Raw genomic sequence first — 14022 nt, 5'->3', positions numbered from 1 at the left:
TCCAAACTGGGGGATCCCCTACCCCCACCTGGGGATTGGCAACCCTAAGGTCAATTCAACGGGGCTTACTCTTAAGAAAGTGTTCTTTGGATTGCGCTGTGCATTTGCTCAGATTTGTTCTGTTAAACTCGGATCTCCTCTCGTTCTGCTTCCCCCCCCCCCCCCTTGTCAAACAGTAGACTGTAAAGATCTTTATGGTACCAGAAATCTTTACTTGCATACAAGGCACTGAAATAAGAACATTAATCTTTTCTTGCGGCGTGCCGTGCCCAGGAAAACCTCAGGAGACAGCCTTGGTTCCCTTTCATGAGCAGCTGGAAAGTTATTTCCTCAAACAAGCATTATCAAGTACGAGCTGATGCGTTTTCCTATTTTTATAGGGCTTTTATCGCATTTTGATATTTTATGATTATACTCGATTGGTTTGCACTTTGTAAGCAGCTATGAGTACAGTTTTCTACAGCAAAAGACTAAAGCTGGATACAGATGGGTAGCTTGGGGAGGCAGTCACCCATCGCGGAAACAAGCTGGCATCATGTGAAGTGCCCTGGGGTGGCCAGATGGCATGTGGCATGCTGCCAGAATGGGGACGGGCCACGTGTGCCCCAGAGGAGTGGTAACACTCTGGGTCATTTTGTAGAAAAAGAGGTGCTGGAGCTCATTAGCAGAACTCATTTGCATCTGCCACACCCCTCCTGACATCACCGGAAGGTGGACTAAAGTAGGTCAGCTCAGCATCTACCTTAAAATGCTTCTTGAATGATCGTCATCATAAAACCTTACTCCCATCATACTTTTAAAATGAAGACTGCAGATTTATACCCCGCCCTTCTCTCTGAATCGGAGACTCAGAGTGGCTCACAATCTCCTATATCTTCTCCCCCCACAACAGACACCTGTGAGGTGGGTGGGCTCTCACAGCAGCTGCCCTTTCAAGGACAACTCCTGCCATAGCTATGGCTGACCCAAATTACTTTCTTCTATGCGGCCACAGTGGCATGAGGAAGATTTCCATCTGTCTGCTTTATAGGTTTTGCTAATTTTCCCATTTTTGGGGGTGTGTGTGTGCAGGGGGAATATTAGAAAGTTTTTCAAATCTTAAAAGTTCAGCAAAATTCTCCCAGAGGTTTTGAACAATGGAGCCTAAAAGCAAGTCTTGGAGGATTGGCTACATCAGGGGTGTGTGGCCTAATATGCAAATGAGTTCCTGCTACAAAAAAAGAAAGCCCTGGACCTGTTTTGGATCGCTCTTCAACAGTGCAATCCTAAACAGAGTTCCACCCCGCTAAGCCCACTGACTTTAGTGGACTCAGAAGAATGAAGCTCTGCTTTGGATTGCACTAGAATACATTGGACAGTTGCTGCATGAGAATCGTGCTTTGTGCCAATGAAAAAAAAAAAGATTGACTTCAACTCCTAATAACTGCAAAAACCTCTTTGAGAAGACTGTGCGCACCAAGGTCTATCTTGCAGGGTCTGACCCCAAAGATTTTTCCTACAAAAATAGTGCAGTGTCATTTTATTTTAAAACATGTTGCGAAATGTGTTTTTATTCTTTAATTTCCTTATTAATTATAAAGGCTTTGTGTTTGTGTGGTTTGAACAAGTCAGGGGAGACAGCTTTTTAAAACTCATTCACAGTTTTGTAGGGAAAGAAGGGAGTGGGGGGGGGGCGGAATTCCTCTACAGCGTTAGAAATGCAGGCATAGGGTGAAAAGGATCATGTGATTGTGCATGTTGCCATTGGCTAGAACCTTCTTTCCAGTTGTTAGATGTGAGTAAATTCCATCTAGTGAGCTACCTTGATTGGAACCCTGCTTATCTAGTCCCTCCTCGTCAGCCTGGCGGGGAGGTCAGTCTCTTATCAGCCTCAGTAAAGTCCCTGTCTGCCTGGGATATGCATTGCTCAATTCAGCTTACTTGGTGTGTATAGCTCATTCTGACACACTCTCTCTCGCTCTGTGTGTGTGTGTGTTCTAACTGGGGCTTCTGGTGCATTCTGTGTTTACAGTGTCTCCATTCTAGTTTCAGAGAAATGTTGTGGGGAAAGGCTGTTTGTCTGCTTAAGACTTCGCTGTAATTTCTCTCTGTCCCTCTCTCTGTCTCTTTCAGGGAAAGGAAGGGCAGTTTTCTCTTGGTAAAAGGTTTGCTTTCTCCGTCTTAAAATGATTAGAATGCTCGTACCCCTCTCTGTCTGCTCGCTGTGTTTACAGTGGGGTGGGGTGGAGTGGGGGTGCATTGACTTAAAACTTAAAAGGACTGTGAACCTTTCAAGGGTTTATGAATTCTTGTTCTTAACCATCTGGGTTTGCTTGCTGGCACAGCAGTATGAGGGAAAAGAGAACTCCTATCGCTCTAAGCCCCTGCAAACATTTTGCTCTATCTGTGAGGCAGGAAATTGTGATTTCAGCTCTCTCCTTTTCAAATACAGTTTTCAAAGCACACCAAACATTTTCCCCACATTGTACAAAAGCACACTTTCCAATACTCCTCCTGTACAAAAGCACAGCTCCCCCCGAAAATAAAGTTTGCACCAATTGATTTTTCACCTAATTTTTTAAAAAAACCACAGTAGCCATTTTGTCACTTCTACCCAAAATCCCACACTGCTCCCCAGGGGGTATGGCTCCACCCACCCCTGACAGTCCCTGGTGGATAGGAGGGGGGGGGGGAGCCAGGAAGGTGGGACTTCCGGTCAGACCCATCAAATCTTCGATTTTGACAAAAGCCATGTCCCTAATACTGCTACTGCTAAGAAGCCTAGCTATTAACACCAGGGCTTTTTTTGTAGAAAAAGGCTAGCAGAAGCTTATTTGCATATTAGGTCACACCCCCTGACATCACCATTGTTTCACACAGGGCTTTTTTGTAGAAAAAGCCCAGCAGGAGCTCGTTTGCATATTAGGCCACACCCCTTGACACCAAGCCAGCTGGAACTGCATTCCTGCTCAAAAAAAGCCTTAACACCGTTATGATTCCTTCTGATGACTTTTGTATTTCAAGCATACCAGAAAAGAGATAGCCTATCCCCAAACCTATTCAGTATCTAAAGAGACAATACTTTTAAGGCGCTAACAGTATCAGTCATCATCAGGGATGGAATTCTAGCAGGATCTCCTTTGCATATTAGGCCACACACCCCTGATGTAGCCAATCCTCCAAGAGCATACAAGGCTCTTTTTTGTAAGCTCTTGGAGGACTGGCTGCATCAGGGAGGTGTGGCCTAATATGCAAAGGAGCTCTTGCTAGAATTCCAGCCCTGGCCATCATTGTTGAGACTGTTTTTGAAGCTTTTTTTGCAAACTGGAAGAGATTTTTCTGGACATTCTGGGGCTCTATCTAGGGTGGCCCAAAACCTTCTGCCGCACCAATCAGCTCCATCGCATCATCCAGTACTACAGTCTTGTTATTCCTTTCAGTGTGATGCAGTATGTGTGTATGTGTGTGTGTTTATACAAGGGTTGCCAGCTCTGACTCAAGAAACATCTGGGGACTTTCGGGTGGAGCCAGGAGCGAGGTAGTGACAAGCACGATTGAACTCCAAAGGAAGTTCTGGCTACCACATTGAAAGGAACCATGCACCTTTTAAATGTCTTCCCTCCATTTAGAAATATCGGATAGAGGCACCTTCTTTGGGGGCTCATAGAACTGGAACCCCTGGTCCAATCTTTATGAAACATGGGGGGAATTTTGAAGAGAGGCACTGGATGCTATGCTGAAAACTTGGTGCTTCTACCTCAAAAAACAGCCCTCCCAAAGCCCTATATACCCATGGATCGATTTTCCACTCTACCCTATGGAAACCATTCTCCATAGGGAATAATGGAGTGCCCAGCAGTTATTTTCCTCCCCCCCCCCGCCACTTTCTGATAACTGAGAAATGTAGGGGAGGGACTCCACACTGGGGGATCCCCTGCCCCTACCTGGGGATTGAGCAACACATAAGAAAACACTGCATATAATACTTTTACGCAGACCTCGGATTCAGTGGGAGCTCACAGGAGCACAGCTCCTGAAGCTTTCTGAGAGTTCCACCTCCTCCTTCTGAGGGTTCCACCTCCCTGTCCATTGAATAGTATTGCAGCTGCAGAACAATCCCTGGATGAGTTCCACCACCTGTTTTTCTACAAAACGACCCCTGCTTATAAACTATATATTCGGATCAAAGGTTTGCTCAATTTGTTAATTTGACTATTCTGTCATTGTACCATTTTACTTTCTAAACCACTGCCTACCAGATAATTTTACTTCACTGTCACTGGTTCATAAATCTGTACCATGTTGCATTCTGGGCCACTGCCTACCAGCTATGTATGGCTCTGCTCAGCTATGTAAAGCTTTGCTCCCTGTGCTGGATTCCTCGTCTGATGAAGCATGCTTAAGAGCACACAAAAGCTTACGTTCTAAATAAAAATTGGTTGTTCTTAAAGGTGCTGCTTTGACTCCTGCTTTGTTCAACTGCTTCAGACCAACACGGCTGCCCGCTTGGATCTATCTATCTATCTATCTATCTATCTATCTATCTATCTATCTATCTATCTATCTATCTATCTATCTATCTATCTATCTATCTATCTATCTATCTATCTATCTATCTATCTATCTATCTATTCTCCAGGGCTCATATGGGAAGAGGCAGTCTGGCAGGTATGTTGGTCCCAGGCTGCATAAAGCTTTGAATGTCAGTCCCAGAACCTTGAAGTGGATCTGGTATTCAGGTAAGCCAGTGCAATTTGCATAGCATTGGCCAAATGCTTACCCCTAAGGCAATGTAGTTAACAGCCATGCTGTCATATTGGGGGGGGGGCAGGGATAGGGTTGCCAAGTCCAACTCCAGAAATATCTGGGGACTTTGGGGATGGAGCCAGAAGACTTTGGGGGTGGAGCCAGGAGACACTGGGGTGGAGCTAGGGGGGGAAACAGCGCCGGGGAGCGTGGCGAGCCGCCCCGTCTTGGAGCGGGCGATGCCGCTGCGCAGCTGCTGCCTCTTCTCCGCTCACCATGGCTGCTCCTCCGAGATGGGCTCAGGCTGGGCCCATCTGGGAGGAGCAGCTGCGATGGGCGGGGAGGGGGCGGCAGCGGTGCGGCGGCGTTGCCCGCTCTGGGATGGGGCGGCTCGCCATGCTCCTTGGCGCCGTTTCCCCCCTCCCCCCCCGCTTTCGTTTTTTGGGGGAGCGGGGGAAGAGGCTGGAAATCCTGGGGTCCCCCGCCAGGGCGGGAGGGTTGGGAAGCCTAGGCAGGGAGTAGCCTAATATGCAAAGGAATTCCTGCTACAAAAAAGCCCTGGTTAGAACACCCTTTCAGAGAAATGGCCTGCAAAAGACACACATTCTTCTTAGGAATGTGTTTGATTATTGCTGAAACAGAGCGGGCAGAACTCAAACCCTGCATTTAAAAAAAAAAATCAAACAAGATCGATGTATTTTATACTTACATCTCCGATCCTGTTCCATATATGGAATATTTCAGTTCACCCCAAAGTCCTGAATCTGGATCTGTTGCCTTAAGAAAAGTAGGCAAAAAAAAAAAAGGATTAATTGAAATGCAAATGCCGATGAAGCTGACGCTCACAGCTTAATTGGTCACTGTTCTTGTCCTTACGTGCATACCCCTGCAACAAAAGTCTGATTGCAGTTATTTCCAGTGAGAAAAGCAGCTTTAGAGGGCGAGGAACGTAGAGGAGGGGAAGCTGGTGCTTAATCCTTTACTCACCTACCTCCTTTTCTACTCCACGTTGTCACTCTAGTTACACCCTCTCCCCAGTTCCCATTGTATGCTTTGAGAGGAAAATGTGCACCTGGAATTGTGTGTGTGTAGTGAAGGGAAGAGAGGCCAGAAAGGGGGCACAGAGCAAAGAATCAAGAGACAGGTGTTATGTATGTGGACTCAAGTGAAGACTTTGGGTGTTCTTGCCTGGCTCATTGGAGCCGTATGGCCTGAGCTTGGGGACTTGGGAACAATGGGCTGCAGGATCCAAATCTCTGCTGCCCTGGACCAATCACAAGCCCCCGCCCGGTTTGAATGACCCAAGAACGTGATGGCACGGGAACCCTGGGATCTATATAAGTTTGGCCCCATCGGCCTTTTTCCTCAGTCTTATTGCTTAGCCCTTACTATGCTGAAATCAATACAGAGCTGATGTTTCAGTACCACCTTGTCTCCTCGATGCTTGGAACACACTGTACGATAACAGGAAAAAGGTATTTGTTTCCTTCACTGCTTCTCTTCACTGCTTTAAGGGAGGGGAGGGTTGCCAAGTAACTCAGAAAATATCTGTGGACTTTGAGGGGTGGAGCCAGGAGACCTTCACATTCCTTAAGTGAAATAAATAAAAATACAGCAGTGCAGTTCTCCTGAATACAATCTTCATTTCCTCAGTCCCCAACAGCTGCATGTCCTCTCTCCCTCTCTCTCTCTCTCTCTCTCACACACACACACATGCAAAAATAAACAGTTTGCAATCCCACACTTTTGTGATCTTACTGGGGCAATTTACTCTCGGTTTTGTTGAATGTAACCACCTGCTGTATATTCAACCAAGTGTTTCAGACTAACACATCGAAACCAAAGGTTCTAATTTACTATTTACTCTCTTATTTTACTGTTGAAACAACGTCTGAATGGAATGTAAAACCAACTCTCTTGTTTGTTGTGCTGTTTTCCCTTCATTTCTAGCAGTTCGCTGGGAGCAGCCATGTTGTTCTGCCGGCTTACCCCGCCCCATTCAGCCTGGCTTTTACAGATTTAAAGGCACACACACACCTTCTAAAAATCAAGCAGTTTCTGAGCTTCTTCAAGCCTTCCCACTTGGAAAGGCACATGGTGACTGATGGGGTGGAGCTTTCCCCTGCCGGCCAGCTGACTGGGGGTTGGAAGGAGCCTGCAAAATTGGAAGATCTCCTGCTGGGACCTGGGGACTGGGAAGCCTTAGGGAGGGGCTGTGGGTCAGTGAAAAAGCCTCTGTTTTGCATGCAGAAAGTCCCAGGTTCATTCCCTGGCATCTCCAGTTAAAAAGAATCAGGTAGTGGGTGATGCGTAGACCTCATCCCGAGAACCATAGAGAGCTGCTGCCAGTCTGAGTTGACAGTGTTGACCTTGATGGACCAGTGGACTGTTTCAGTGCAAGTTAGCTTCATTTATGTTCTTCCCTTCCAAAATTGCTTTCCCCTCTTGTGAAAAGCAGTTGGCATTTATTACCCAGGTTTGAAGGCAGTGTATGTTTAAGTGCTGAAAATTAAGAGGATAAAAACAGGCCCTTTCCTTTTATAAAAAGACATTTTCCCCACAACATTTTTGTAAAACTTCAGGCATAAATTTCATGGGAGGGTTTGGATAATGGAAGAAAGCCGGTGGTGTTATTGAAAGGAATGTACGGACACAGCAGCTAGCAATACCTTCAAATGTCACTTCAGTTATTTAGTGTAACGCACTGAAAAATTATTACCTTTCAAGAGAGACTCTAGGAGTGCTATAAAACGCGCCGGCAATGTATAGTGTTCACTGGAGTTCACTAGATGGTACTCAGTTGTTAATAATATGGTATTCTTCTTGGTCAAAACTATTATTTTATGCTTTACTAAAGTAGCATTTCATACAAAAAAATGCATGTAAAGTGCACATAATATCTTGCTTTTCTCTAGATATTTGCTAGATGGCATTCGGAGGATGGCGGGAGACAGGAGGGCCTGGCGTGACTTTGCCCATGGGGCTGCAAAGAGCCGGACTCGGCTGTGCGACTGAACAACGACAACATTGAGCAATAGTACTCCTTTCCGGCTTTGGGCCGTAAGGACTGAGCGCTTGGAGCCAAAAGCCCAAAATGCTTAAGACCAGAACAATATTTGACATGGGACAGAGGCTTTGCCTGCAGCATTGGCCCAAGGGTGCATGGTGCCCCCCGCTGCTGCCCCCTGCAGCACTGCAACACAGCGCCACGCTCTGTCGCACTCCCCTGAGGGCACAGCGCCGAGGTGCAGCACCTGCCTGCCCCCTCCTTCCTTCCCATTGCCTCCCCCCCGGGCAATCAGAGCTCGCTGCGCCTCGGCCGTTCTGGCCGCGATGTGGCATGTTCTCTTGAAGAACATTCTGGAGGCTTCTCCCCCCTCCTGCCCAGAACCAGAAGGGAGGGGGAGCCAAGCCTCCTCCAGCACGTTCTTCGAAATATAAGATGCAAGCTGCATCGCAGCTGGCAGGGCCCAGGTGCAACGCGCTCTGACTGTGCTGGGGGGTGGGGGGAGGCAAAAAGAAGAGAAGGGAAAGGAGGGACAGGTGGCGGCGGTGGCGGCAGTGGGCAGGCGGAGGAGGAAAGCAAGCTAGGTGCACCCACCCTCCCAGCACCCTAGGCAATCACCGAGTTTGCCTAGTGGGCGAGCCAGCCCTGTGTGCATGGATATTTCTCACTCCCCCTAGGGCTGTGAACTCCATCTTGGGAAACTTCTGGAGATTTGCAGATGGAATCTGAGGAAGGTGGAGTTTGGACAGGGAGCTCTATGGGGTATACTGCTATAGAGCAAGGATGTTGAACTCATTTGTTATGAGGGCTTGGATCTGACATGAATGAGATCCTGTTGGGCCAGGCCATGTGTGTCATAAAATGTAAAGCCAGGTAGTGGAACTACAAGCTTTATAAAGAACACAGACAAACACAATTGATTTTTTTTTTAAACTTAAAACATGCTTAAAAGGTCAGCACACTTGCAACATGTGTTTATTTAACAGTCTCTGATAACTGCTTGCTCTGAATTATTGCATCAACATCTGGAGGAAAATGTCTGTGCTGTAGCAATCTTGAGTATGCTGTTCAGGTGTTGTTCAGGTATGTATCTGTAAGTTACAAACTTTTGATTTATTGGCATTCATTAAAGAAATCACATGGTCAATGCTTTGAGCCTAAGACCCAGGGGAAAACATGAAACGGCTGGGCATTGTGATTTTTTTGTACATAAGGTGATTCGTATGCTGGTCAGCCAATGGAGAATAGCTTTGCTCTGTAGCTTAATTGAGCAAGCCTGGCAAAGCAAGCTGTGACATAGCGGGAAGTAAGAGAATGAGAAGGAAGCAGATGACAGTGAGTTGCTCACAGGCCTGATAGGAGCCCTCCGGAGGCCTGATCTGGCCCATGGGCTGCACGTTTGACACCCCTACTATAGAGACTACCCACCAAAGCAGCCATTTTGTCCTGGGGGAACCAATCTCTTCACTCTGGAGCAGATGTAATTCCATGAGATCGCCAGGTCCTTCTTGGAGGATGGAAACCCTAGCTTTGCCCAATGCATGGGGCTTGTGTGAACATGTTAATGAGCCATGGATGTGATGAATTCCTCAGTACAGAATTTCCTCCCTTGAGCCAGTTTGGTGTAGTGATTAAGTGTGTGGACTCTTATCTGGGAGAAATGGGTTTGATTCCCCACTCCTCCACTTGCAGCTGCTGACTTCGGTCAGCCATAGCTCTTGTAGGAGTTGTCCTTGAAAGGGCAGCTTCTGTGAGAGCTCTCTCAGCCCCACCCACCTCACAGGGTGTCTGTTGTGGGAGAGGACAGTAAAGGAGATTGTAAGCCGCTCTGAGTTTCTGATTCAGAGAAAAGGGTGGGGCATAAATCTGCAATTCTTCTTCTTCTGTCTCTCAGTCTGCATAGGGCTCTTACTAGCGTGGGAATATCTGCGGGCAACTCACAACCTTACTTCCCCTGTCGGGCTCTTATCTCCGCAACTTAGAAAATGGCAGCTGTTACTTCATCATCATCCAACTGGTAGTGATGGTAACATTTGCAGAGTTAGCTCCATGAGAAGGTTGGTTGTCTTTTCACCTCGACATAAAGCCCAGCTTTCAGATAACTCTGCAGTGTCCAAGTCTGTCTCATTTAAGTGAAGGGGAGGGGCTGGATTTACTGATAGTACGCCGTACAAAAAGAACCAGAATGGCTTCGTAGAGCCAAGTGCAGCATTACGGAATGTGCACCAGCGTGTCTTTGCAAAGAGTTGGAAGGCAAGTGTGACATCTGAGAAGTGTGGGACATTGAAATCAGGATTGTGTCCCCCTTCTGGAGAGCCAGTTTGGCATAGTGGTTAAGTGGGTGGACTCTTATCTGGGAGAACCCGGTTTACATATGAACATATGAAGCTGCCTTATACTGAATCAGACCCTCGGTCCATCAAAGTCAGTATTGTCTTCTCAGACTGGCAGTGGCTCTCCAGGGTCTCAAGCTGAGGTTTTTCACACCTATTTGCTTAGACCCTTTTTTAGACATGCCGGGGATTGAACCTGGGACCTTCTGCTTGCCAAGCAGATGCTCTACCACTGAGCCACCGTCCCGTTTGATTCCCCACTCCTCCACTTGCAGCTGCTGGAATGGCCTTTTGGGTCAACCATAGCTCTCGCAGGAGTTGTCCTTGAAAGGGCAGCTTCTGTGAGAGCTCTCTCAGCCCCACCCACCTCACAGGGTGTCTGTTGTGGGGGGAGAAGCTATAGGAGATTGTAAGCCGCTCTGAGTCTCTGATTCAAAGAGAAGGGCAGGGTATAAATCTGCAATTCTTCTTCTTCTTCATCCAGACATGTGGAAAAAGAAAAGGCAAAGATTTCCACTCGAATCTCCAGAACTAGTTGCATAACCAGATATGAACATTGGGTGGCTCCCTTCACCTGAGATCTCTGCTATTATTGGGTTTTTAGACTAAAATTATAGAAAGTGTTTCATATGTCTCTGATATTTTATTGCAAGAAAAAATGTCTAAGCACTAAGGAGACTGGGTATCTGGAAACGAAGGGAGCTGGCTGATATTCTACCATTTTACCATCTGCTACACATTTGCATCTACCCTGTAAACAATATTTATGATTGGGGAACATGTGAACATATGAAGCTGCCTTATGCTGAATCAGACCCCCCCTCGGTCCATCAAAGTCAGTATTGTCTACTCAGACTGGCAGCGGCTCTCCAGGGTCTCAAGCTGAGGGAAATATGCAGTAAAAAAAAATGCTGGTCATCTTCAAGGAAATATATCATACTTTTAAATTGTATCCATTTTATATCAATTCCATTGTTACGATTTCCCCCAAGAGAATCCTGGGAACTGTAGTTTGATGAAATATTGAGAGCATTACTGAGTTTCCCTAAAGATCCCAAAACTCAGATCTACAATTCAAAAGGTGAGGGACCTATTTAAATTTGTAGCATTTAAATACACCAGGGGTGGCCAACGGTAGCTCTACAGATTTTTTTTGCCTACAACTCCCATCAGCCCCAGCCAGCATGGCCAATGGCTGGGGCTGATGGGAGTTGTAGGCAAAAAACATATGGAGAGCTACCGTTGGCCACCCCTGTAATACACCATTTCGAATATCCACTTCAGCTTGATTTTGGGTTCACAGAAGGCTTTCCTTCAATAACTGAGTACCCAATTATTTTTTTCTAAATAACAGGCTTGGACATAATTAGAGCTGCCAAACTCCCGCCGGGGGCCCCAACTTGCCAGCACAGAGCAGGCCGCTGGGGGGATCCCACCCCCAAAGAGCCCCGTTGTCATGTGATGTGCCCTGTGCTATGAGATCACCTGGAAGTGATGTCATCACGCCAGGCACATCATGCCTGGGGCACTCTAAGATTCACGATAAAACTCTATGGTACCATAGAGTTTTACCGTGAATCCTAGAGTGTCCCCAGTGTGATGTGTCCGGCAAATGACATCGCTTCTGGGTGACATCATCATGCCACATGCACAAAGCACGTGTGAGAGCAGTTCCCCACCGCAGCGGTGGAGAGACTTGGCAACCCTAGACGCAATAATAATGTGGGCAGCAATTGGAGACGCAGAGGAAATTGTGACTAGAAAATTAATTGCTGAAATAGAGCATAACTTTAGAGGACTGAATGAAACTTACTGTTACAGCCACGACATTGGAACCCCCAGGCGAATTCTCTGGAATCCGGGCGATGTAGTAATCTGATAAAAACTTTGGGGCATTGTCATTGGTATCCAAGAGACGTATCGTGATATCAGCTGTTGAACTAAACTTCTCAGGAGTGTTCACTTCTATCGCAAGAAGCTAAGGAGAAAATAGGAATGACCATTTCAAGAGTTAGCAGAAAATGCAAAATTGTGTTCCATGCAGAAACAGCAAGTACGATTTGTAAAGAACAGGCAGGAACAGACGGATTTCTACAAATCTGAGAAAAGCTTGGGTTTTTCAGAAAAAATCTGAAATCTAAAAAAAATAAATAAACATAGGGATAGGTGTTAATACCCCCTGCCGGGGCTTTTTTTTTTGGTAGAAAAAGCCCAGCAGGAACTCTTTTCCATATTAGGCCACACACCCTGACATCACCATTGCTTTACACAGGGCTTTCTTTGTAGAAAAAGCCCAACAGGAAGCAGGGAAAGGGGGGTGCTATGGGGGCTGCCAGGAGGAGAGGAAGAGGAAATACTTTGCAGAAGTGGATTCAGGGGGAAACGAAATAATCTGCACAAGTCCTTGTAAGATGCAGAATCGAAAAAGAAACGATGGTGCAGGTGGGAAGAAATTCTTTCTTCCAGATATCAATACCCCTTACACGTTTTACGCCAAGCTTCTTCAGGGGGTTCTGTCGAATATATACTCAGCAGTTGCTGTTGGGTTTATATTCTGCCGAACCTTCTGGAACTCACAGGAGTATTGCTATTTGGAAGAAAGAATTTCTTCCCACTTCAAAACTGATCCTTCTTTGCCTCTTTGCTTCAGTAGGTGCAGCCCTTTATTCTTTTTCAGTTGCAGAAATCGTATCGACTGACGCAGAACCGGGGTGGGGGGGAGGAACCATAGTAGTTTCAAAAGGTTGGGTTTTATACAGTAATAAAAGGCTATTGAAATCTGTATGTATGCATTTCCCAAAAACTTTAAACCAGGGGTGGCCACACTTGCTTAACGCAAGAGCCGCACAGAATAAACGTCAGATGTCTGAGAGCCGCAAGACTTGAATGTCAGATGCTTGAGAGCTGCAAGGCCAGGAAAGAAGGAAGGAAAAGAGAGAGGAAGGGGGAGGAAGAAATGGAAAGAAAGCAACCTTAACTTTAAATGCAGTGATTGAAAGAGAGAAATGCCTGTTCCAAGCCATTCGATGGGTCTGTGGGGGCTTCAAGAGCCACACACTATGTGTGAAAGAGCCACATGTGGCTCCCGAGCCATAGTTTGGCCACCCCTGTTTTAAACTATGCTTTTCTGGACAACGTCCCATAGGGCTGTCATATAGAGGATGGTGTGGAATTGTTTTCTGTGGCCCCAGAAGGTCGAACCAGAACCAATAAGTTGAAATTAAATCAAGAGTTTCCGGCTCAACATTAGGAAGAACTTCCTGACCATTAGAGCAGTTCCTCAGTGGAACAGGCTTCCTCGGGAGGTGGTGGGCTCTCCTTCCTTGGAGGTTTTTAAACAGGGGCTAGATGGCCATCTGACAGCAGTGAGGATCCTGTGAATTTAGGGGGAGGTGTTTGTGAGTTTCCTGCATTGTGCAGGGGGTTGGACTAGATGACCCTGGAGGTCCCTTCCAACTCTATGATTCTATGACGGTTCCAGGCGTTTGAGCCTGCATTCCCTCCAGAATCCATGGAATGCAAAGTCTGGATTCCACTGTATAACACCATCAGACCAAATGGGAACTATATGGTAATCAGCTTCATCAACAGCATCTCTCTTTTTGCATAATTTATTCCGCAGGTGTTACCACTTGGTATGATTGCATATTTAATTCTGCTCGCTGTAGCCATGGGGAAAGTCAAGGGAAGTACGGTGAGCCCCGAGGCTCCAGCCTTGGCTTGAGACAGCTGGCAACCTTCGTTACCCATCAATCTCGTGCCTGAGATTTCAGCAAGCGTTGCTCGATGCCCATACGGTTTTGCAGCCATCAGTACTGGAGACGTTTTTTTTTTTTAAAGGGACAGGCAAACTCCCCACACCACGAATCAGAATTTGGTTGTCCGTTACAAGTGGCATCTGTAAATGCTAGGAGAAAAGACCGCCTTTTCATTCTAAATTAGCTTGCTTTCTTTTTG

General features: G+C 46.5%; 1 protein-coding gene across 1 annotated transcript in view; it reads right to left on the bottom strand.

The window, feature by feature from the left end:
• The window catches only part of CDHR1 (cadherin related family member 1), a 106468-nt gene that overhangs the window by 23307 nt on the left and 69139 nt on the right, over positions 1-14022 (bottom strand). Inside the window, exons 13-14 of the mRNA XM_060240791.1 lie at positions 11879-12043; positions 5435-5502 (exon numbers count right to left, since the gene is read on the bottom strand). Of these exons, the coding sequence (XP_060096774.1) occupies positions 5435-5502; positions 11879-12043 (233 nt within the window). The remainder of the gene's footprint in view (positions 1-5434; positions 5503-11878; positions 12044-14022) is intronic.

The sequence above is a fragment of the Heteronotia binoei genome, chromosome 6 (assembly GCF_032191835.1).
Source record: "Heteronotia binoei isolate CCM8104 ecotype False Entrance Well chromosome 6, APGP_CSIRO_Hbin_v1, whole genome shotgun sequence".
Lineage (NCBI taxonomy): Eukaryota > Metazoa > Chordata > Lepidosauria > Squamata > Gekkonidae > Heteronotia > Heteronotia binoei.
This window is presented reverse-complemented; position numbering and strand designations above follow the sequence as displayed.